General features: G+C 45.3%; 2 protein-coding genes across 2 annotated transcripts in view; one reads left to right on the top strand and one right to left on the bottom strand.

The window, feature by feature from the left end:
* The first annotated feature begins 696 nt into the window (after positions 1-696).
* On the top strand, positions 697-9,175 carry LOC311223890 (uncharacterized protein). Its single transcript, XM_084308652.1, has 3 exons — positions 697-889; positions 1,984-2,269; positions 7,574-9,175. Exons 1-3 carry the CDS (start codon positions 863-865, stop codon positions 9,154-9,156), a joined length of 1,896 nt encoding a protein of 631 aa, XP_084164778.1. The 5' UTR covers positions 697-862; the 3' UTR covers positions 9,157-9,175.
* Positions 9,176-11,583: 2,408 nt separating this feature from the next.
* Positions 11,584-24,591, bottom strand: part of LOC311223026 (discoidin, CUB and LCCL domain-containing protein 1) — a 116,244-nt gene continuing 103,236 nt past the window's right edge. The window contains exon 15 of the mRNA XM_084307719.1: positions 11,584-13,596. Within this exon, the coding sequence (XP_084163845.1) occupies positions 13,151-13,596 (446 nt within the window). The 3' untranslated portion in view covers positions 11,584-13,150. The remainder of the gene's footprint in view (positions 13,597-24,591) is intronic.

Raw genomic sequence — 24,591 nt, 5'->3', positions numbered from 1 at the left:
ACATTCATTCATTCTATCCCCACACTTATGAATTGAAAATGGGGTACCCTGATGTAAACAAGATGAAACGAAAGTCTTTCTCTGGTCTGCATCCCCTTAACAATTGTCTGTATTGAGCTGTACTGTATTGTACCCATTCTGCAATCTGTTAAATAAAATCTTCAATCAATCAATCAAACGCCCCCCCCCCCTCACGAGCTCCATGTAGTGCGGAAGTGAATTGGGGAAAGCTCTAGAGAACTACAAACGCTGTCACGTGGTTAAACCCCGGAACAAGCCCCGGAAATAATCTGTCCGCTAGGTGACGTTATATTACGCGTTATTCTTTTTCGTAGCCGCATTTTGCGGAGACGCTCTCTGATTGGCCACTTCATGTGACATGTGCGCCCAATCGTGTGACGCCTGTTTCTACACTGGTTAAGCTTAGGCACTCTTTCGAAGTTGATTAAGGTTAGAGTTTGTCTTAGAGGAGGGCGATAGAACACCAGCCCTGATTCCAAACTCTAACCTTAACCAACTTCGAAAGAGTCGCCTAAGCTTAACCAGTGATAAACTAGGCGTTAGGTAGTTTGCAGGCTGTTAGACCCGGACATGGGCAAAGACACAGCTCATCACGCGATTGGGCGCACATGTCAGTGGCCAATCAGAGAGCGTCAGTCAGTGGCCAATCAGAGAGCTTCTCCGCAAAATGCGGCTACGAAAAAAGAATAACGCGTTATTTACAGAAGCAGCAGCACAGCAACGTTACACAAGAGAGAATACATAATCTCGCCTGCTATTTACTATCGGCTATTCGTTTATATAAACCTCGGTATCTGAACAGTCCAACCGGCGCCACTAACCCACCTGTGTGTCCTGCTACATGGACAAAGACAAGTCCTCCGACACTGTAAGTACTATAGGCTAACCTTTAAGTCCACGTCTTCGGATTCGGAATCAATTAAATCCTGCAGAACGTCACTTGTTAGAGAGCACGCATAATAACTAGTAGGCTAGAATAACTTGTTAAGAATTCAACTCCCAATGTCATACCAAAATGCAAGTTATTCTGTTCATTTCCTGTGCTTAATATTGCAGCATGGTCAGTTTTTTGTGTGTGTGAACTGTCTGCAAATCTGGTTAATATAATTGCATGATATAATAAAGGCCACCACCAGCCCACCACTAGCTCTAGTTATTACATTGTGGTTATTATTACTAAATAAATGTAGCATCAGAATTATATGACGTTCCCCAAATCCAGAGATGCGGTGCAGAAAACTACTGCAAAAAGATGATTTTCAAAACGGGTTATATTGACATGCCCTTTTCAGAGGGAATGTGAATCACTACCCACTTTCAAAACCACTCTCAAAGAACACCTACGGGAGACTGCAATTCGAAACTGGCCCCTGTAAATGTCCTAACCCAACCCCCTCCAATGTACAGTAAATGACCAAATATGGTTTTGTCAATATTCCAATGTACACTGTGTCCCCACCCCTCCTACCCCCCACCCAACCACCTCCAATGTACAGTCCCCCAACCCCACCCCACCTACCCAACCTCCTCCAATGTACATACGTCAAATGTATATACTCTCTTTTCTGGACTCTTTTTGTATCACAAACAGTACTGTATTTTCAAATCTGGTATGTCATAAATGTATAAGATGTAGCAGTACTGTCTATCTGTATGTCGTGTATGTCATATATGATGAATTGAAAATGGGGGACCCTGATGTAAACAAGACGAAAGTCTTTCTCTGGTCTGCATCCCCTTAACAATTGTGTGTAATGTATTGAGCTGTACTGTACTGTACTGTACCCATTCTGCAATCTGTTAATAAAGTTTTCAATCAATCAATCAGAGCACGCATATATCCAAAACCTTACTATGATCTAACAACTAGTAGGCTATAACTTGTTAAGAATTCAATCCCAGAATAATGTCATACTAAATGCAAGTTATTCTGTTAATTTCCCGTGCTGCTTATTGCTGCAGCATGGTCAGTGCTCCTGGTTGGAGATGCAACAGTTCATTGGAGACCTCATCACATCAGGAAGCACCTCTGGAGGTCAGATGAAAGACCAGCAGGATGCGTTCCATGTCGCCTGGGGGCTGGCAGGCGCCGAGGTGCTGGGGCTCAGAGCTGCCCCCCCGCTCGCACCCACACCCCAAGCCAGACTGGTCCAGGACAAGCAAGACACGGGCCACGGTCAACAGATGCATCAGCCCGGGGCAGGAGAGAGGAGCAACGTTAGCGACAGAAACAGTCTGGGAGTTGAAGGTATGTTGTGAAATAAATGGTTGATATGAAGGTTATAGCTTGTTGTAGGACAGCTGTCTGACTTACTCCTCAAAGTTCCTACCAGACTAAACCATCATCATCATCATCATTATCATCATCATTATCATCATCATCATTTACTACCTTGATGAATAAAAAATGGGGGCCCTTATGTAAACAAGACGAAAGTCTTTCTCTGGTCTGCATCCTCTTAGCAGTTGTTTGTATTGAGCCGTACTGTATTGTACCCATTCTGCAATCTGTTAATAAAGTTTTCAATCAATCAATCAATCAATCAATCAAACCAAAAATAAACTATTCATAATATTCTGTTCCTCTCTAGACACAGGTCTGCATATATATCTATCCACATCTGTCTGTACCTGCATATTATCCCTTTTACATATCTGTAGATACTATATCTATATCTGTACATATCCCTTACCTACTCCTCTCAATAGTTACGCTGCTGGCCAGTATGACTTAATACCATATTTTGTTTATAGTCCAAGTCAAGTCAAGAATTTTATTTGTCACGGCATACAAGTATACAGTGAAATACGGGGGGTCTTGCCCACAACGATTGTGCATAATACAATAATAATAATATAATAAGCATCCAATAGAACGACATTGTGCAATAATACAAGTAATCAAAGTAGGGCATATCGGTATATGTACAATACATGAGTTTTTACAGAGCATGGTAAGACATGCTAGGTCCTGTGATAGTGCAATACACTGTTAGCTACGGATGAGGCACTGGGTCTTTATGTAGACTGCTATACAATGCTATATTATACAATCTCAAGTTATACTATACTATTTTTAAAGTGACCTTTCCTTTTGTAAAGTGACCATAAGTGTGAGTGAGTGTGCAGCATGAGTGTGTGTGTGCTCATGTTAAAGTGGCTGCTAGTGTGTGAGCGTGTACAGTGTGTGTGTTGTGTGTGTGCTCATGTGTGCTTGTGTGTGGAGAGTTCAGTGTTTAAGGCTCTGATGGCCTGGGGGAAGAAGCTGAGCCGAAGTCTCTCTGTCCTAGTTGCTGGTGTTCGCTGGCGTTTGCCTGACCGCAGCAGCTTGAACAGGCTGTTGTTAGGGTGGTGAGGGTCTTTCATTATTCTGCAGGCTCTGGATTTGCACCTCTTGTTATATAGGACCTGCAGGGGTGGTAGTGCAATACCCGTAGTACGCTCGGCTGAGCGTACCACTCTCTGTAGGGCCTTCTTGTCCTGTGCCGTGCTGTTTCCATACCAGGCAGTGATGTTTCCAGTCAAGATGCTCTCTACAGCTCCGGAGTAGAATGACTGGAGTATCTTCCCCGATACTCTGAACTTCCTTAACTGTCTCAGGTGGTAGAGGCGCTGCTTCGCCTTTTTTACGACTGAGTCTATGTGTGTTGTCCATGTCAGATCCTCTGAGATGTGGACCCCCAGGTACTTGAAGCTGCTCACCCTGTCCATGGTAGCCCCGTTTATCCTCAGTGGTGTGTGTGTCCCCTGCTGTCTCCTCCTAAAATCCACGATCAGCTCCTTGGTTTTACCAATGTTCAGGAGCAGGCTGTTGTCCTGGCACCAGCGTTCCAGTACCTCAACCTCCTCCCGGTAGGCCTTCTCGTCGTTGTCCGAGATCAGCCCCACCACCACTGTGTCGTCCGCAAACTTCACTATGGAGTTGGAGCTGAACTTGGCCACACAGTCATGTGTGTATAGTGAATACAGCAGGGGGCTCAGAACACAGCCCTAGGGGGACCCGATGCTCAGGGTGTTGGTGTTGGAGGTCTGACCCCCCACCCTGACCGCCTGGGGCCTTTCACTCAGAAAGTCCAGTATCCAGGCGCTCAGAGCGGAGCTCAGACCCAGCTCGATCAGCTTGTCCACCAGTCTGGTGGGGACTATGGTGTTGAACGCTGAGCTGTAGTCAATGAACAACAGTCTCACATAGCCCCCCTTCTGGCGGTCTAGGTGAGAGAGGGTGCTGTGCAGTACCTGGGAGACCGCATCATCAGTGGACCTGTTTGGCCTGTATGCAAATTGCATAGGGTCCATATCACTGGGGAGGGAGGCACAAATGTGATCCTTAACCAGCCTCTCAAAACATTTCATGGCCACAGAGGTGAGTGCCACCGGTCTGTAGTCATTGAGACCTGTTGGGGAGGATTTCTTTGGTACCGGGATAATAGTAGACACCTTGAAGCAGGCAGGTACCATGGATTCCGCCAGGGATAGATAAATTAAATTATAAAGATTTATACCTGTATCACTACATATTAATTAATACTACAACTCTGCACATACACCTGATCAGCACCATTACTCACTATTATTACTCAGTAGTAGGGGTGTAACGATGCATCAAAATGCATCGATCCTAATGTGACTATTCAACTGCATTGATTGATTGAAAATTGTATTAACAGATTGCAGAATGGGTACAATACAGTACAGCTCAATACACACAATTGTTAATGGGATGCAGACCAGAGAAAGACTTTCGTCTTGTTTACATCAGGGTCCCCCATTTTCAACTCATCATAACATATATGACATACATGACATACAGATATAATAATAATATAATAATAATAATAATAATAATAATGCAGGACCTCTTTAGGGGGTCTTTAATCGGCATGAAACGAACTGGACATGCAATTGGAGCGGCACACACACACACGGGATACACACACACACACACATGCATTGTCTTTTTCTCAGTCGCCGATGCGATAGAGTCTCTGCGCCTAACCCATCCCGTCATCCTTCCCCCCATGGGCAGCCGGGAGCAGATAGGAGTACATTGGAGGTGGTTGGGTGGGTGGGGTGGGGCGGGGGATGGGTAGGCGGGGTGGGGGGGGGGTAACTGTACATTGGATTATCGACAAAACCTTACTTGGTCCCAAGAAGAGGGTCTCGTGTATTATTGGGTTAGGACATTTACTGTACATTGGAGGGGGTTGGGTTAGGACATTTACAGGGGCCAGTTTCGAGTTGCAGGCTCCCGTAGGTGGTCCTTGAGAGTGGTTTCAAAAGTGGGTAGTGATTCACATTCCTTTACAGCTGTGGGGTGGGGGAAAAATACGTAGTAGTATCGCGATACTTTGCGTGGCAATACTGTATCGATATTTAATTATTCATAATTATTATAATTTTTTTTGTATAAGGAAGTTGCATTGTTCATTTCAATACCTGTAATAGTACAGTAGTCCACACACACACGTGTGCATTCAGTTAAGTTGGAATATGACTGTAATACAAACAGTTCAGTTTGTCAGGTACATGCAACACAGATTACAGTGTTTACATCTGTCTGCTTGAGAAAATACCATGTTCTGCAATAAAAATGATTGAAGTGAGATGAACAGACTGAACTTTATTTGATTAGATAAAACATGTTGACAAAGTTTTACTTTGCAGTTGAAAAAAAGGTAATAAATTAAATTTGATCAAAAAAAAAAAAAAAATTCCCTGCAATACTCGGCGTATCACGATATATTTAGTATCGTGATACTATCGTATCGTGACGCACGTATCGCGATAGTATCGTATCGTGAGGTCTCTGGCGATTCCACATTGATGTGGCATAATTGCGAAACGTGTTTAGTCCCTTGTTTGAGCCGAATCTGGGTTTAACATGATTTGTGGAGCTCCCTCTGGTGTTGTGGTCGTGGTATTCACTGACCTTTGGGAAGTATTTTGACATGTACATGGGTACCAGTTAGTCGTGTAGTGTATCTTGTAGACCAGGCCCATTGCAAGTTGCTGTACTCTGTCGTCTACTCTAAGCCATCCTAGATTGTCAAAGTGGGCAGGGGTGAGGTGGGTTCTAGGAGTAAGGTCAAGCAGTAGTCTGACCAGTTTGTTTTGTGATGTTTGTAATTTTGTTTTTAGCGCTTTTGAGGTGCTTTGGTACCATGAGGTGCAAGCATAGTCATAGTACCCTTGAATATGTGCTCCTGCCAGAGTCTTCAGGGTATTCTTGTTTACCAGAGAGGATATCCGGTACAAGAATCTAGTTCGTTGGTTGACTTTCTTTTATTACATTGGATGCCATTTTGTCACAGGAAAGATTTGCCTCTAGGATGGAACCCAGGTATGTAATTTCATCTTTCCTTGTGACAATATTGTCACCCACTGTAACTGAGAAGCCGTCGGTCTTGCTGAGTTTGTTATTTGAACCGAAGAGAATGGACTCTGTTTTGCCCATGTGTAATGATAGTTTGTTATCAGCGAGCCAGGTGCAGATTCTGCCGAGTTCCGAGCTGAGGGTTTTTTCAACCTGTAACTTGTTCTTGTCAGAGACCAGCAGGGCTGAGTCGTCCGCGAACAGGAACAAGTTGCAGTCACAAGCTGACGACATGTCATTTGCATAAATTAGGAACAGCATCGATTTGAAAATTATATAATCGAAACTAATTAAAAAAAAAAAAAATTGGTATGTTTTTTTTTGGTGTGTATTGTTTTTATTGACCTATAGACAGTCCATTCATGCTGAGTGAATCAGTTCCCCCAGCCACATTTGTGTATTAAATTTTTTTTGGGGAATTAATTAATACATTTCAAATGAAGAGATTTCATGATGCATTGAATCATTGCCTGAATAATCATAATAGAATTTAATCGTTGTGAGGTCGCATCGTTACACCCCTACTCAGTAGTACTAATTTATATATTTTATACCCAGTTTAATCACCTGTACATCTTATATTACTATTGCACTTTACGGTTGCATTTGCACTCTGGTTGGATGCCAAACTTCTTTTCGTTGTACTTGTACCTGTGCTGTATGATGACAATACATTTGAATTTAATCTAATCTAACCTAATCCCATCCCCCATATAATTTTATTACAGTAATTGCAAAAACAACAACAAAAACAAAGCAGTTCATTGATTGATTGAACATTTTATTAACAGATTGCAGAATGGGTACAATACAGTACAGCTCAATACACACAATTGTTAAGGGGATGCAGACCAGAGAAAGACTTTCGTCTTGTTTACATCATCAGGGTCCCCCATTTTCAATTCATCATAACATATATGGCATACATGACATACAGATAGACAGTACTGTTACATCTAGACATTTATGACATACCAGATCTACAAATATACAGTACTGTTTATGAGTACAAGAATAGTCTAAAAAGAGAGTATATACATTTGAGGGGGAAGAAACTGTACATTGGAGGAGGTTGGTGGGTGGGGGGGGAACTGTACATTGGAGGAGGTTGGTGGGTGGGGGGGGAACTGTACATTGGAGGGGGTTGGGTTTCATCATCACGTTCTGTTCCACACGCAGGTCAGCACCAGGCCTGCAGCTGCCCCGGCTGTCCTTACTCCACCTCCTCCATGCCGTGTTTCGAAACCCTAAAGCCCCGAGAGAGGTCCTCACAGCCGCGCTCAGACACGGCGTGCCACACCAAGAACCTGAGCCTGTGCCTGTCTGACCCCGCCACAGAACCCAGCAGCACCACCACCACCACCACCACCACATCTCAGTCGGAACCCAGGCCGCCCGGCCAGCGCCGGGGGAGAAACGACAAAGAGCCCCGGGTTCTCCAGACTCCCGGCGGCCGTGTGGCGGATCACAGCTGCGGCGCCCCTCCTCCTCCGTCCCGAGGGTCCCCCCCCGGCTCCCTGTCGCACCTCCCCGCGTTCCCCGGCCTCTGTTGCCACCGCGGCCTCCAGACCCTGAGTCAGGACGGGGGGCCGGCGGACGCCTCGTCTCGCACCCACGCCCATCACCACTTCCACCACCACCACTGTCCCTTCACCTCCTGCCGCCCCTGCCCGCAGCTGGCCCACTCCCACTCCTCCTCCCGCTCCTCCTCAGCCTCGCCCTCCGCCCCGTTCCCCTGCCTGGCCTGCCAGCGCTCCTTCCCCTCCTGCGCTCAGCTCTTCCACCACGGCCAGCACGCGCACACTCAGCCGCCGGAGGAGGGCGGCGGCGGCGGCAGGATCTCCTCGTCCCCCGCGGCGCACCCCTGCATGCACTGCGCCGCCTCCTTCCCGCGGCCCTCGCAGCTGCTGCAGCACCAGCGCGCGGAGCACGTCCACAAGCCGGCCGGCTTCCTGTGCGCGGAGTGCGGCCGGGCCTTCAACTCGCACAGCAACCTGCGCATCCACCTCAACGTGCACACGGGCGCGCGGCCCTACGCCTGCGCCGACTGCGGCAAGAGCTTCAGCCAGTCGGGGGCGCTGAAGATCCACCGGCGGATCCACACGGGCGAGCGGCCGTACAGCTGCGCCTTCTGCGGCCGCGGCTTCCCCCACCTGGCCGGCGTGCGGGCGCACCAGAGGACCCACACGGGGGAGAAGCCCTACCGCTGCGCGCAGTGCGGCAAGTGCTTCACCCAGTCGGGGGCGCTGAAGATCCACACGCGCATCCACACGGGGGAGAGGCCGTTCGTCTGCGGCCTCTGCGGGAAGGGCTTCTCCAACCGCTCTGGCATCCGCTTCCACCACCGCACCGTCCACGGGCTGCTCCCGGAGCCCGGAGGCGCGGTCCTGGGGGGTGCGTACCGGGGCCCGACGAGCCACGGCCGTCCGCCGCTGGTGGCCGCCACCGCCGCCGGGGGGGGGTTCCCCAGGGCCGGTGCTTCGGCCATCGGGTTGAATACGAGCGACGGCCATCCTCCGCCCGGCAGAGTTCCGCCCCCCGGCGCCGGTCCTCCCAGCAGGCCCATTGGCTCCTCCGGCGCCAAGCCGCCGTCTCAGAGGGAGAGGCTGCTGGCGTACGCGTGCGAGGACTGTGGCCTGCGCTTCAAGGACGCCCCGTCCAGGAACAGGCACCAGACCCTGGAGCACTACTCCTCCGAGGCGGGGGAGGGGGAGGGGGGGGACGTGCGGGGAGAGGCGCAGAGGAAGGGGGTAAATATATGAAGGAGAGGGGGCGGGATATTTTTGAAGATAGCGGCGTGAATTGATTCTCTTCGCTGAAGCTGAACAAGTCCGGAGCTGCATTATTACAAAACCAATCTCCTTTATAGGAGGAATTTAAAAAAGCAGTTTTGATGTCGAAACGTCGACGGTAAAGGTGTAGCCTTTATCCAAACAATCTCTTTACAACGATTATTTGATACTGTATCTTTTCTTTTTAATGTAGTCAGACTGACGGACACTCGCTTGTGAAATTACAAATGAAATGTCTGTGCCACACTTAAGATGTAAAGAAAAGACACATCCTGTAGTCTAATATACTGTATATTATTGCTTGTTGACTATCAGAATACACGTATGTAACAGTTTTCTTTTTCTAAAGCACTTATATTATTAGTATTGTTGTCGTATTGGTCCTATGTCATTCTAATACCTCAGCTGTTTGGTATCTTTTGCTACTGTTGAGATATTTGAGAGCCATTTTGTCCACGTTCGTCGTTGCCATAGGTTCCAAGCATATCTGAAAATGTACCATAAACAAAGAAAATCATCCAATTTGGTGAAAATAATAATACATTTAATTTGTATATATACCGCTTTTCAAGGTACTCAAAGACACTTTACGTGAGAATAAAAGTACAAAGAGATCATTATAAAAATCATCCAAATGATAAAAGCAGCAATGTTACCTGACATAAAGACATGGAACGATAAAATAAATAAATAAATAGAGAAAGCGTGGGATTAAATAAGAAAAGACTAAAGATTACAAGGGACAGAACAATGTAACGGAGAAGAGAGAACAATGTAACAGAGAAGAGAGAACAATGTAACAGAGAAGAGACAGAACAATGTAACAGAGAAGAGACAGAACAATGTAACGGAGAGAAGAGACAGAACAATGTAACAGAGAGAAGAGACAGAACAATGTAACAGAGAGAAGAGACAGAACAATGTAACAGAGAGAAGAGACAGAACAATGTAACAGAGAGAAGGGATAGAACAATGTAACAGAGAAGAGAGAACAATGTAACAGAGAAGAGAGAACAATGTAACAGAGAAGACTAGAGAACAATGTAACAGAGAAGAGACAACAATGTAACAGAGAAGAGAGAGAACAATGTGACAGAGAAGAGACAGAACAATGTAACAGAAGAAGAGACAGAACAATGTAACAGAGATGAGGAAGAGAGACAGAACAATGTAACAGAGATGAGGAAGAAGAGAGAGAACAATGTAACAGAGAAGAAGAGACAGAACAATGTGACAGAGAAGAGGAAGAGAAGGGGGAACCAGGATGTTGGTGTCACTAGACCTGAGAGGTCAGAGGTCATATGACGGTGGAGGAGGATAACTATAACAGGCCAACTTCTGAGGCGTCACTTCATTTTAGAGGTTAGCAACTATGTTATTCTTATAGAATGATATAATAACATAATATACAGTATATTATTTTCTTGTACTGTTGTATAATGACATTACATTTGAATCTAATGTAATTGATCTAATTATGTTCCTTGTTAAATCAATACAGCATGGAGGGAAATCAAAACATAAAGATTTGGTCGACTTGACTTTTGGCCGATAAATCGACTAAAGGGGGGGCAGCAAAGGAATCAATCTTTATTGAAGAGAAGTTCAATAACAATGTTGTGTATATTTGAATGTAGATCAAAGTGAATCATAGTGTATTAAAATCAGACCAGACCTTTTTTCATGAATTAATTTTATTATTATAATGTCTTTAAAAAAAAAATGTAAACCAAAAACAGCATTTTGTTGCAAACACCAGCTCAAGACATTGCAATGAACCGGAATCCTATGACAACGATGAATAAGCACAAAACGAGTGCCCATTCATCTCAACGAGATACAATTAAGGGGTAAGGTTTCGTGGCAAACTTGTGGGTTTCCAGTATGAAGCACAAAAGCGTGGCTTGTGCTGAGAAAGGCCTCTACCGGTCGACACCACCAGTGACAGATATCCAACACGTCATTGGTAAGCAGGACATTAAGGCTATGGCACACACTGCTACGCCTGTACGCCACAGCCTGTAAAACTACAAGGAAAGAAGGAAGGGTCATCACGTCACTGTCAGTGTAGCGCATGATGAACGCACACCGGTGCCAAGTGTGGAAACGTCCAGTCCGGCCGACATGGAGTTGAATGGGATCAGCATCTCCTCCTGTCGTTTAAACGGGTTATTATTACCTGGGATGTCAGAGTTATCGCCGGCGTGTGTTGCTTTGTTAACTAGCTAACGTTTGATATATTGGTTGATGTATATTTCCTCTGATAGCTTGTATATATATATATATATATATATATATATATATATATATATATATATATATATATATATATATATATATATATAAGATATATATATATTTTTTTGGCATTTTATTGCTTTATTGGAGAGACCCGGCAGAGAGGAAGGATGGGAGAGGATATGGGGAGGAGACATTCGGCAAAGGTGGCCGGGTCCGGAAGTTGCACTGCAGTGCGTTACGTGGTGCGCCACCCTGGCGCCCCAGCTTGTATATATTTTTTGTGATGATGATCCTCCCTTCTTTTATAGTTTCCTTGTTCTAGAACGCTGGTATTCTGATGTGATGACCCTTCCTTCTTTTATAGTTTCCTTGCCAAACAGACGATAAAAAAAAAAAAAAAAAATACAGTGGAACGTCATCCTAACCTTGTGCGTGGGAGTGTGAGCGCCAGGGGTCCAAGACCCCAGAATTTACCCTTTAATTCTTCCCAAGGCAAGACTGACACAAGACCCTCATGTCAAAAGTTCTGTTCTTGCTTGTTGTGCCTTTGTTGTCCAAAAATAGGGATTTCTATTTTTCTTTGTAAATACATTTCCGTCTCTGTTATTTCATCACGTATGCACTTATATTGGAAGGGAAAACTGAATTATTACGGAAAGACTTCATATTTTTTCAAAGTAAGGAAACCAAGGGGGAAACTCATTAGACGAGCCATCGTGACATATTTGTAGCTCAATAGCTCCATCTAGTGGTCATATATTATCACTGCAACTACATCACAACCACCTGGTTACACTTCGTTCGGTTCCAGTGCTTATGCCAATAATAACTATAATCCATATGATTATACAATGACTTGCCAATTGTATTATTGTGAGGGTAAAATGTTACATGATATTGGCACATATTCAATGTGTATTTGACTTCTTTTGCAGTGCTTCGTGTCTCCTAGTAGCTGTGCTCATCCTCCGATGATATTATCCTGACGTGTACTGTTCTGTGTGTTGACCTTCTCTGAAAGTGCAGTGATTGAACAATATAATTTTCATTAATAAACAATAACATCTCTGAGACATTGTTACACCTGCCCTTTTCCTTTTGTATCAGTATATAAAAAACAAAACATGTAACAATCGCAGGACCTGCAAGGCAACAATATTAACATCCTTATGGCTCTCGGAACCGGTATCTACTGCATAGTTACTCCATAGTTACTCCTCAGCCATGTAGGAGAGTCACATCCATTACTGACGGGCGACAGCCAGCTGTATCAGCGTTAGTATAGTTTGAATAATAATCGTTTCAAATCAAGCGTCCAGTTGAGACCACACTGAGTGCCACTCTCGATACGGCGTCAGTCCATCTCAAGAGAGTCTTTTCCTGTTTGAGTTCATGGTATTCAGGCGGGTTCCTCTGTTTGAGTTCATGGTATTCAGGCGGGTTCCTCTGTTTGAGCTCATGGTATTCAGGCGGGTTCCTCTGTTTGAGCTCATGGTATTCAGGCGGGTTCCTCTGTTTGAGTTCATGGTATTCAGGCGGGTTCCTCTGTTTGAGTTCATGGTATTCAGGCGGGTTCCTCTGTTTGAGTTCATGGTATTCAGGCGGGTTCCTCTGTTTGAGTTCATGGTATTCAGGCGGGTTCCTCTGTTTGAGTTCATGGTATTCAGACGGGTTCCTCTGAGTTCGCTGTATTCAGACGGGTTCCTCTGAGATCTCGCTGTACTCAGACGGGTTCCTCATACGTGTGTTCCAGCAAGGAGTCCGAGGACTGCGGCTCGGCGTAGATGATACTGACGGGTCGCCGCGGCCCGTTGACGTGGACGGAAGGGGTGCAGTAGCCGTTGGGCAGCGCCCTGTGCGAGGGGCAGTCGTACTGAGCGCGGGATGACGACGATGCCCTCGTGCCACCGGGTGGCGCCGCCGCCGCCGCATGAACCCCGCTGCTGCCGCGTGTGCCGTGCGGCAGGTTGGGGTCCGGGCACTGGTCGCCGAACGGCGTGGCGTACTCGGGCTCGGGCGGCAGGGGCTCGGCGTACTCCGGCAGGCTGCCCGGGGTGTCGTAGTGGCTGAGGGCGAAGGGGGTGGTGTAGCCCTCGTCCAGCGGCGGCCGGAACGTCGAGCCCACCTTCTGGCCCACCCCCCCTGCGGCCACGTTGGGGTCAGCGTAGTCTGGGGGACGAGACGAGACGAGACGAGACGAGAAGAGATTGGATGAGATAATATAAGAGATACGATTATTTTTAAATTTTGATTTAATTGACGTTTATTTCGAATATGCAACATAACAAACAAACATCAAGTACATATATAGCCTTAAGCCGTTCAAATAATAAATGTATATAAAAAATCACAAAGAACAAACAAAAAAGTCTAACTCAAATCTTTTTTTTGTGTGTCATTTACATATTTTAAAGGGAGTGGGAAGAAGCATACACTTATTTAATCCCACCCCTATTTACTCATCAGAACATACTATATTTTATTGACTAATTCATACATTACTAGTCTTATAAGAAGAGATAAGATGAGATAAGATAAGATGAGACAAGAGATAAGATGAGAAGAGATAAGAGGAGATAAGATAAGATGAGATAAGATTATGTTTATGTATTTATTACCCAGGGACAGTGCACATCAATCAACACTTTCAGCTTCCACATCAATGGAAATGTGCCAGAGTTAGCTAATGAGCTAGTTTTCATCCAGAGTCCCCGCCTAACATGATGTCTTTATGGTGTGGGAGGAAACCAGAGTCCCTGTCTAACATGATGTCTTTATGGTGTGGGAGGAAACCAGAGTCCCTGTCTAACATGATGTCTTTATGGTGTTGGAGGAAACCAGAGTCCCTGTCTAACATGATGTCTTTATGGTGTGGAGGAAACCAGAGTTCCTGTCTAACATGATGTCTTTATGGTGTGAGAGGAAACCAGAGTCCCTGTCTAACATGATGTCTTTATGGTGTGGAGGAAACCAGAGTCCCTGTCTAACATGATGTCTTTATGGTGTGAGAGGAAACCAGAGTCCCTGTCTAACATGATGTCTTTATGGTGTGGGAGGAAACCAGAGTCCCTGTCTAACATAATGTCTTTATGGTGTGAGAGGAAACCAGAGTCCCTGTCTAACATGATGTCTTTATGGTGTGGGAGGAAACCAGAGTCTAACATGATGTCTTTATGGTGTGGGAGGAAACCAGAGTCCCTGTCTAACATGATGTCTTTATGGTGTGAGAGGAAACCAGAGTCTAACATGATGTCTTTATGGTGTGGGAGGAAACCAGAGTCCCTGTCTAACATGATGTCTTTATGGTGTGAGAGGAAACCAGAGTCCCTGTCTAACATGATGTCTTTATGGTGTTGGAGGAAACCAGAGTCCCTGTCTAACATGATGTCTTTATGGTGTGGGAGGAAACCAGAGTCCCTGTCTAACATGATGTCTTTATGGTGTGAGAGGAGACCAGAGTCCCTGTCTAACATGATGTCTTTATGGTGTTGGAGGAAACCAGAGTCCCTGTCTAACATGATGTCTTTATGGTGTGAGAGGGAACCAGAGTCCCTGTCTAACATGATGTCTTTATGGTGTGGGAGGAAACCAGAGTCCCTGTCTAACATGATGTCTTCATGGTGTGAGAGGAAACCAGAGTCCCTGTCTAACATGTCTTTATGGTGTGAAGGAAACCAGAGTCCCTGTCTAACATGTCTTTATGGTGTGGGAGGAAACCAGAGTCCCTGTCTAACATGATGTCTTTATGGTGTTGGAGGAAACCAGAGTCCCTGTCTAACATGATGTCTTTATGGTGTTGGAGGAAACCAGAGTCCCTGTCTAACATGATGTCTTTATGGTGTGGAGGAAACCAGAGTCCCTGTCTAACATGATGTCTTTATGGTGTCGGAGGAAACCAGAGTCCCTGTCTAACATGATGTCTTTATGGTGTGGGAGGAAACCAGAGTCCCTGTCTAACATGATGTCTTTATGGTGTGGAGGAAACCAGAGTCCCTGTCTAACATGATGTCTTCATGGTGTGAGAGGAAACCAGAGTCCCTGTCTAACATGATGTCTTTATGGTGTGGAGGAAACCAGAGTCCCTGTCTAACATGATGTCTTTATGGTGTGAGGGAGGAAACCAGAGTCCCTGTCTAACATGATGTCTTTATGGTGTGGAGGAAACCAGAGTCCCTGTCTAACATGATGTCTTTATGGTGTGAGGGAGGAAACCAGAGTCCCTGTCTAACATGATGTCTTTATGGTGTGGGAGGAAACCAGAGTCCCTGTCTAACATGATGTCTTTATGGTGTGAGAGGAAACCAGAGTCCCTGTCTAACATGATGTCTTTATGGTGTGGAGGAAACCAGAGTCCCTGTCTAACATGATGTCTTTATGGTGTAGTGGGAGGAAACCAGAGTCCCTGTCTAACATGATGTCTTCATGGTGTGGGAGGAAACCAGAGTCCCTGTCTAACATGATGTCTTTATGGTGTGGAGGAAACCAGAGTCCCTGTCTAACATGATGTCTTTATGGTGTAGTGGGAGGAAACCAGAGTCCCTGTCTAACATGATGTCTTTATGGTGTGAAGAGGAAACCAGAGTCCCTGTCTAACATGATGTCTTTATGGTGTGAGAGGAAACCAGAGTCCCTGTCTAACATGATGTCTTTATGGTGTGGGAGGAAACCAGAGTCCCTGTCTAACATGATGTCTTTATGGTGTGGAGGAAACCAGAGTCCCTGTCTAACATGATGTCTTTATGGTGTTGGAGGAAACCAGAGTCCCTGTCTAACATGATGTCTTTATGGTGTGAGGGAGGAAACCAGAGTCCCTGTCTAACATGATGTCTTTATGGTGTGGGAGGAAACCAGAGTCCCTGTCTAACATGATGTATTTATGGTGTGGGAGGAAACCAGAGTCCCTGTCTAACATGATGTCTTTATGGTGTCGGAGGAAACCAGAGTCTCTGTCTAACATGATGTCTTTATGGTGTGGAGGAAACCAGAGTCCCTGTCTAACATGATGTCTTTATGGTGTGGGAGGAAACCAGAGTCCCTGTCTAACATGATGTCTTTATGGTGTGGAGGAAACCAGAGTCCCTGTCTAACATGATGTCTTTATGGTGTGGGAGGAAACCAGAGTCCCTGTCTAACATGATGTCTTTATGGTGTGAAGAGGAAACCAGAGTCCCTGTCTAACATGATGTCTTTATGGTGTGAGAGGAAACCAGAGTCCCTGTCTAACATGATGTGTCTTTATGGTGTGAGAGGAAACCAGAGTCCCTGTCTAACATGTCTTTATGGTGTTGGAGGAAACCAGAGTCCCTGTCTAACATGATGTCTTTATGGTGTGGAGGAAACCAGAGTCCCTGTCTAACATGATGTCTTTATGGTGTGGGAGGAAACCAGAGTCCCTGTCTAACATGATGTCTTTATGGTGTGGGAGGAAACCAGAGTCCCTGTCTGACATGATGTCTTTATGGTGTGAGAGGAAACCAGAGTCCCTGTCTAACATGATGTCTTTATGGTGTTGGAGGAAACCAGAGTCCCTGTCTAACATGATGTCTTTATGGTGTGAGAGGAAACCAGAGTCCCTGTCTAACATGATGTCTTTATGGTGTGAGAGGAAACCAGAGTCCCTGTCTAACATGATGTCTTTATGGTGTGGGAGGAAACCAGAGTCCCTGTCTAACATGATGTCTTTATGGTGTTGGAGGAAACCAGAGTCCCTGTCTAACATGATGTCTTTATGGTGTTGGAGGAAACCAGAGTCCCTGTCTAACATGATGTCTTTATGGTGTGGGAGGAAACCAGAGTCCCTGTCTAACATGATGTCTTTATGGTGTGAGAGGAAACCAGAGTCTAACATGATGTCTTTATGGTGTTGGAGGAAACCAGAGTCCCTGTCTAACATGATGTCTTTATGGTGTGGGAGGAAACCAGAGTCCCTGTCTAACATGATGTCTTTATGGTGTGGGAGGAAACCAGAGTCCCTGTCTAACATGATGTCTTTATGGTGTGAAGAGGAAACCAGAGTCCCTGTCTAACATGATGTCTTTATGGTGTGAAGAGGAAACCAGAGTCCCTGTCTAACATGATGTCTTTATGGTGTGAGAGGAAACCAGAGTCCCTGTCTAACATGATGTCTTTATGGTGTGGGAGGAAACCAGAGTGCCTGTCTAACATGATGTCTTTATGGTGTGAGAGGACACCAGAGTCCCTGTCTAACATGATGTCTTTATGGTGTGGAGGAAACCAGAGTCCCTGTCTAACATGATGTCTTTATGGTGTGGGAGGAAACCAGAGTCCCTGTCTAACATGATGTCTTTATGGTGTGGGAGGAAACCAGAGTCCCTGTCTAACATGATGTCTTTATGGTGTGGGAGGAAACCAGAGTCCCTGTCTAACATGATGTCTTTATGGTGTGGGAGGAAACCAGAGTCCCCGGAGGAACACAGGGAGAACAAGACCCAGGACCCTTGTGCTTTGAGGCCACCATGACGCCCAATGGCGATAAGATAAGATGAGATAATAACATATTCCTTTATTGATCGCCTTGGGGGAAATTTTGGGCGTCATAGCAGCATGGGGAAGGGGAGGTACAGGTATGGGCAGGGTAATAGAAAGACATAAATATAAACAATATAATTAACTCGTAGAAATATGAGAAAAATAAACAAAGGTGCAGATGAGGGTCTGTACGCCCTATCGGTTATATTATACATTACAATAAAGATAGGCAATAAAGATTTGAATCTGAATATATACTATGAGTAAAAGTAAACGGTATACACAAGGTGCAATATACACAAGGGACCCTAACTGGCATCATATAGCCTACGTCAAGTTCAAGTTCAAGTTCTTTAATAGTTGTCATACAGAAGTACAGAATACTTTCATACAAAATGCTTCTTACTGTTACGCTCCAGAGACTGTGCTAGACAAGATAGTATCAAATAACATAATAACATAATATAGCATGAATTTAGAAGAAGAAAATGAGGTCACAGTGTTCGGTATAGACATATGTACAATGTTCTGAGTTACCATATAATATACAATACACAATACTATGCAGTGTACTAATGTACAGTACTATCTAGTGCAAAGCAGAAATGGGATGAGGTACAATTTTAGGTACAATTTACAGTAAGGTGTACGAGTTGTAGTGCAATCCTTCATCCATAAATATAAAGTGTGGGGAGTGGGTGCTACAGTGTGTTTGTTTAAAGTGGGTGTGTGCTATAAGTGTGTTTGTTTAAAGTGAGTGTGTGCGTGTGGATGTGTGTGCTATGTGCGTTTGGTGGTTGTTGTTGTGTAGTGTTCATTCATTGTTCGTTTAGCAGCCTGATGGCCTGGGGATAGAAGCTTCTTCTGAGTCTTTCTGTGCTCGCCTTGAGACTCCTGTATCGCTTGCCTGACCGCAGCAGTTCAAAGAGGCAGTTGTTCGGGTGACTGGAGTCTTTAATGATTCTCTTAGCCTTGCCCTTGCAACGCTTGTAGTAAATGTTCTGGAGGGTGGGGAGCCCCCCTCCAATTGTGCGTTCGGCTGAACGTGTCACTCTTTGTAGTCTGCTTTGGTCTTGTGCAGTGCTATTCCCAAACCAGGAGGTGATGTTGCCGGTCAAGATGCTCTCTATTGTACATGAGTAGAAGTTCTTAAGGATCTTCTGGCTGACTTGGAACTTCCTTAGGCGCCTGAGGAAGTAGAGGCGTTGTCGTGCCTTCTTCACAACACTGTTAATGTGTGTGGTCCATGTCAAGTCCTCGGATATGTAGGCTCCGAGGTACTTAAAGCTGTTGACTCTCTCAATCGGTGCCCCGTCGATGCTGAGGGGGCTGTAGTCCTTGACCCCCGACCTCCTGAAGTCCACAATCATCTCCTTTGTTTTGCTGACGTTCAGGGAGAGGCTGTTTTCCTGGCACCATCCCGCCAGGACCTTGACCTCTTCCAGGTAGGCCCTCTCGTCGTTGGCAGAGATCAGGCCCACCACCACTGTGTCGTCAGCAAATTTGACGATTGTATTGCTACTCCGCTGAGCCACACAGTCGTGTGTGTACAGGGAGTAGAGGAGGGGACTCAGAACACAGCCCTGGGGGGCCCCTATGTTGAGGGTGATGGATGAGGAGGTGCAGTTGCCTGCTCTCACCACCTGGGGTCTGCCAGTCAGGAAGTCCAAGACCCACTGGCAGAGGTCATAGCCCAAGCCCAGGTCCCTGAGCTTGGCTATGAGTATGGAGGGGACTATGGTATTGAATGCCGAGCTGTAGTCGATGAATAGCATTCTCACATAGTTCCCCTGCCTCTTGTCCAGGTGTGATGCTGCTGTGTGCAGCACATGGGATATGGCGTCCTCCGTGGACCTGTTGGGGCGGTATGCAAATTGCAGGGGGTCCATGTTGATGGGGAGGGAGGAGCAGATGTAGCCCTTTACTAGCTTCTCGAAGCACTTCATGGCTATGGAGGTGAGAGCTACAGGGCGGTAGTCGTTGAGGCAAGCAGGCTTGGATTTTTTGGGTACAGGGATAATAGTGGACTTCTTCAGGCAGGTGGGGATGACAGCCTGTTCTAAGGACAGGTTAAATATGTCAGTGAATACTGGGGCCAGTTGGTCGGCACAGACTTTTAGGACGCGGCCGGGGATGCCGTCTGGACCTGCTGCCTTCCTGATATTCACTTTTTTAAAGGTCCGCCTCACCTCATGCTCTGTTACCCTGAACACTGCGCCTCCATCAGCAGCCGACCCCCCCCCCCCCATTGCCGAGGCTTGTGAGCTGGTGTTATTACCAGCATCAAACCTCGCATAGAAGGTATTGAGGTCATTTGCTAAGGAGATGTCACTGTTCAGTTTGAGGGAGGCGCCTTTGTAGTCTGTCATCGTTTTGAGCCCCTGCCACATAGCTCTAGAGTCAGCTTGTTCAAACTGGAGTTCAATTTTATCCCTGTAGCGTCGTTTGGCCTCTGACACTGTCCTCCTTACGTTGTATCGCGCCACCTTGTGGTCATTCATGTTGCCTGCCTCTAGGCCGTCGTTGTATGCTTTGGTGCGCTCTCTCAGAGCTTCACGGACGGATTTGTCTACCCAGGGTTTTTGATTTGGGTAAACTTTCATTTTGGTAGTGGGGATTGTTTCTTTCACCCTAGTACAAACATAGTCCAGCACTGTCTCCGTGTAGGCATTAATGTTATCTGTGTCGCGGAACACAATCCAGTCTGTGTGGTGAAACACTGACCGGATCGTCTCCTCTGACGTCACATCCCATTTCTGCACCTCTCGCGAGACTACGGGAGTACTTTTAATTCTCTGTCTGTACTTTGGTGAAAGAAAAATGGATGCGTGATCTGACTTACCAAAGCCACTATCAGAATGAGCCTTGTAGCCACCTTTAAATTGCGTGTAACAGTGATCTAGGATGTTACCGCCTCTGGTGTTGCAAGTCACATGCTGATAGAAGTCAGGCAATACCTTTCTCAGATTGGCGCTATTGAAATCTCCCAGAACTAAAATGGCGGCGTTAACATTCGCCACTTGGATTCTATTTACCTCGTCGTGTAGTCTGGAGAGCGCAACCTTGTTGCTGGCTTGCGGTGGAATATACACTCCGACCAGGACGATCGCCGTTAACTCCCTCGGGAGGAAGAAAGGACGACACTTGATGGTTATATATTCCAGTTCTGGGGAGCAGTGGTTGGATAATTCCTTCACGTTAGTTGGGTCGCTCCAATTTTTGTTAAACATGAAGGCAATACCTCCTCCACGTTGTTTACCGGACTCTGATGATGTCCGATCCTTGCGATGGATAAAGAAGTGATCAGCCGGTTGAATTGCGTGGTCTGGGACGTCCGGCGTCAACCACGTCTCGGTGAAGCAGAGGACGTTGCAGTCCCTAACGTCTCTTTGATATTGAATCCTTGCTCGGATGTCATCCAGTTTATTGTCAATTGATTGTACATTGGCTAGCAATATACTGGGCAGTGGTGTACGGTGGCGTCTGGATCTCAGCCTGTTACGGATCCCAGCCCTCTTCCCTCGCCGTCTGGTTCCTCTGTTCCTGGGGTCTAGGAACAAAGGATCTGGTCCTGATCTCCGGAGAATTTCTTCAGGCCATTGATGCGGTTCGGAAAGCTGATCCAGTGAGTAATCCAGTTGATAAGTTTCCCATAATCCAATGTCTATGAGTGACTGACGGTCATATACATTAAATGCACCAACAGTTGGTACGAACAAAACTCTAAAAACTATAAATATTAACAAAAGTAAACACATATGTCATATGTCGTGGTTCGTGTAGGTTTGGTGGTTAATGGTCTACTCCCATAAAAGGTACTATAATTGGTGCTATCATTTTCTATAAACGTTCTTTTATACTTATATATATATATACAGGTGCAGCTCAATACATTAGAATATCGTGGAAAGGTCAGCAGTCTTCCCCATGATTGTGTAGCCCTCTGAACCAGACTGAGACCGTTTAAACTTTAAAGGCTCAGGAAACCTTTGCAGGTGTTTTCAGTTAATCATCTGACTAGAGTGTGATACCATGAGTCTACAATATTGAACTTTTGAAATTATTTTATGAGATACTGAATTTGGGGGTTTCATGAGCTGTAAGCCATAATTATCAAAATTATAACAAATAAAGGCTTGAAATATTTCACTTTGTGTAATCTATAATATATGAGTGTTTCACTTTTTAAATGTAATTACTGAAATAAATGGACTTTTCCACGATATTCTAATTTATTGAGCTGCATCTATATATATATAGTATAGATATATATATATATATATATATATATATATATATATATATATATATATATATATATATATATATATATATATATATATATATATATATATATATATAGTAATAGTGCTAATCAGATGTATGTACAGAGTTGTAGTATTAATATGTACAGTGATACAGGTATAAAGACACTATGGTAGGTCATACTGGCCAGCAGCGTAACTAGTAAGAGTAAGTAAGGGATGTACATATAGATATAGTATCTACAGGTATGTAAAAAGGATTATATGCAGGTATATACAGCATTATTGTACATGCTATCATACAGAGATATAGGGTACATATGGTGTGTTCATAATGCATAATGTATGGTTGTGTGTTCTATGTGATCTGGGAGTGGTGGAGGATGAATATCATTTCGTTTTTTATTGCCCTTTGTACACTGCTTTGAGGAGGGCTTTATTTGAGAAAATTCAAATTGTAAATCCGGATTTGTTTTGGCAGTCTGAGAGTTGTATGTTGAGTTGTTTTTTTGTGGAGGACATCTTCAGTTTTGCAGGATTTTTGGAGAAAGCGTGGCACTTGAGACAAAACACACTATATCCTATATAATTGTATATTTATCCCTCTTGTTTCTTTGTTTACATACATTGCATACAGCTTGTGTTATATTACATTTTATTGTATTTCTTTTTCTTGTGGCCATCTTGGTCTATATGTCATTTGTCAAGTAATTTGTCAAGTATATTATTATATACTTATTGTTATGTGTCTTGTAAGCCCATATGGGCTGGGCATACACCTGTATGTAAGACACGAAAATAAAAAAAACATCAAATCAAATCAAATCAAAATGTAACAGCTGTAAATAATAAAAGGTTGTCATCAAGTTCACAGGATCATATCAAGTGCAAGTGTGTGTGACAACCCGCCAATCCACTGGAGGCAAAAAGAGCCTTTAGGACACAACAAGCGCTCCTTTGTGTCCTCTGTGGTGACGTCTTGGCCCCGCCTCCTTCACACGCTCCACACCGGGCCACTGTGTGTCAACAAGCCACTGCATGAGCTGATGATCGGCCACCGACACCGGCCTCCCTGGTGACAGGGACTGAACTGTAGAGCCTGACAGTGGAGGCCTCAGTCTGACCCGACCGGACCCTACCCGTCACCCCACACAGACACGCCTGGTGCGGGGGGGGGGGGGGGGGGTGGTTCTCAAGACCCCTCTCCACCCAGCGGCCCTGCCGGGGGGGAGCTATTTTAATTACACAGGCTCTGAGGGCTTTGATTGTCTTAGCCGTGTTGACCCTCCGTCCTGTATATCACTGGACCTCTCAGTGAAGGGGCTCCTCGCCGGAGGGAAGGGACGGGGGAGGCTGGGGGGGGAGTAGGCCGGGTGCCCTTTATCCAGCTCCAATTAAAGGGTCCCTTTCAGAGCAGCTCTGCGGCCCAAAGAAAGGAATGTTTATACTGCAACTTGGTGACGGGCTGAGCTGAGGGGGAAGAATGGACGGCCCACGGAGAGCGCTGTTTGTCAAGCCTGGTCTGAGCTGCTAACAGGGACCTGGTCTGAGCTGCTAACAGAGACCTGGTCTGAGCTGCTAACAGAGACCTGGTCTGAGCTGCTAACAGAGACCTGGTCTGAGCTGCTAACAGAGACCTGGTCTGAGCTGCTAACAGAGACCTGGTCTGAGCTGCTAACAGGGACCTGGTCTGAGCTGCTAACAGAGACCTGGGCCCTCATTTATCAACGTTGCGTACGCACAGATATGTGCGTAACCCCTGCGTACGATCATTTCTAAGCAAAGTGTGGGACTTATCAATTTGAACTTGTGCTTGACTTTGTGCGTATATCTACTAGGGGTGAGAATCACCAGTTTCATCACGATACGATATAGATTCTTTGGACAACGATACGATATTTTCCGATATCACAAAGTCTGCCACGATACGATACGATTCGATTCAAGTGCCTGCGATAGATATGAGACGATATTATATGCCCATTTAACACAATCAGTAACATTTAAATCAACAAAAAAAAAGGCAATGGAAATATCATTTGACAATTTTATTTTTGATCTCTTCCAGACATTAAAATGAAAAACAATCTATTGTTTTTAATACAAATAGACCTCCTGTTCACTGTTTTTGGTTCGTTTTTTTTTTTTGATATTAATATCCTATCACAGCGCTGTATTTTGGCTGGAAAAGGCATATTGGGAGTCAGAAGGTGCAGTGCCGGCCAGATCCTGTTAGTGGGGCTATCTCGAGAATGCAGTAATCCCCCCTCCTTCCCAGTCCCTAGTTTCTCTCTATCGCTCTATCAGCTTAGCTTAGTTAGCTCACGCTAACGCAACGTTAATTTCGGTATTTAACGCGACGTGGGCATAAAGGAATGGCGAGGATGGAAAGCATGTTAGATGTATTTGA

The sequence above is a fragment of the Notolepis coatsorum genome (genome assembly GCF_963971535.1).
Source record: "Notolepis coatsorum genome assembly, chromosome: 2".
NCBI lineage: Eukaryota > Metazoa > Chordata > Actinopteri > Aulopiformes > Paralepididae > Notolepis > Notolepis coatsorum.
The sequence above is the reverse complement of the archived record's forward strand: the minus strand, read 5'-3'. Positions and strand labels throughout refer to the sequence as shown.

Bases quoted from the DNA above. Each gene is read 5' to 3' on its own strand.
- LOC311223890 (XM_084308652.1), top strand. From the start codon at position 863: ATGGACAAAGACAAGTCCTCCGACACT. The intron at 890-1,983 runs GTAAGTACTATA...TTATTGCTGCAG, and splicing joins AAGACAAGTCCTCCGACACT to CATGGTCAGTGCTCCTGGTT. The intron at 2,270-7,573 runs GTATGTTGTGAA...TTCCACACGCAG, and splicing joins AAACAGTCTGGGAGTTGAAG to GTCAGCACCAGGCCTGCAGC.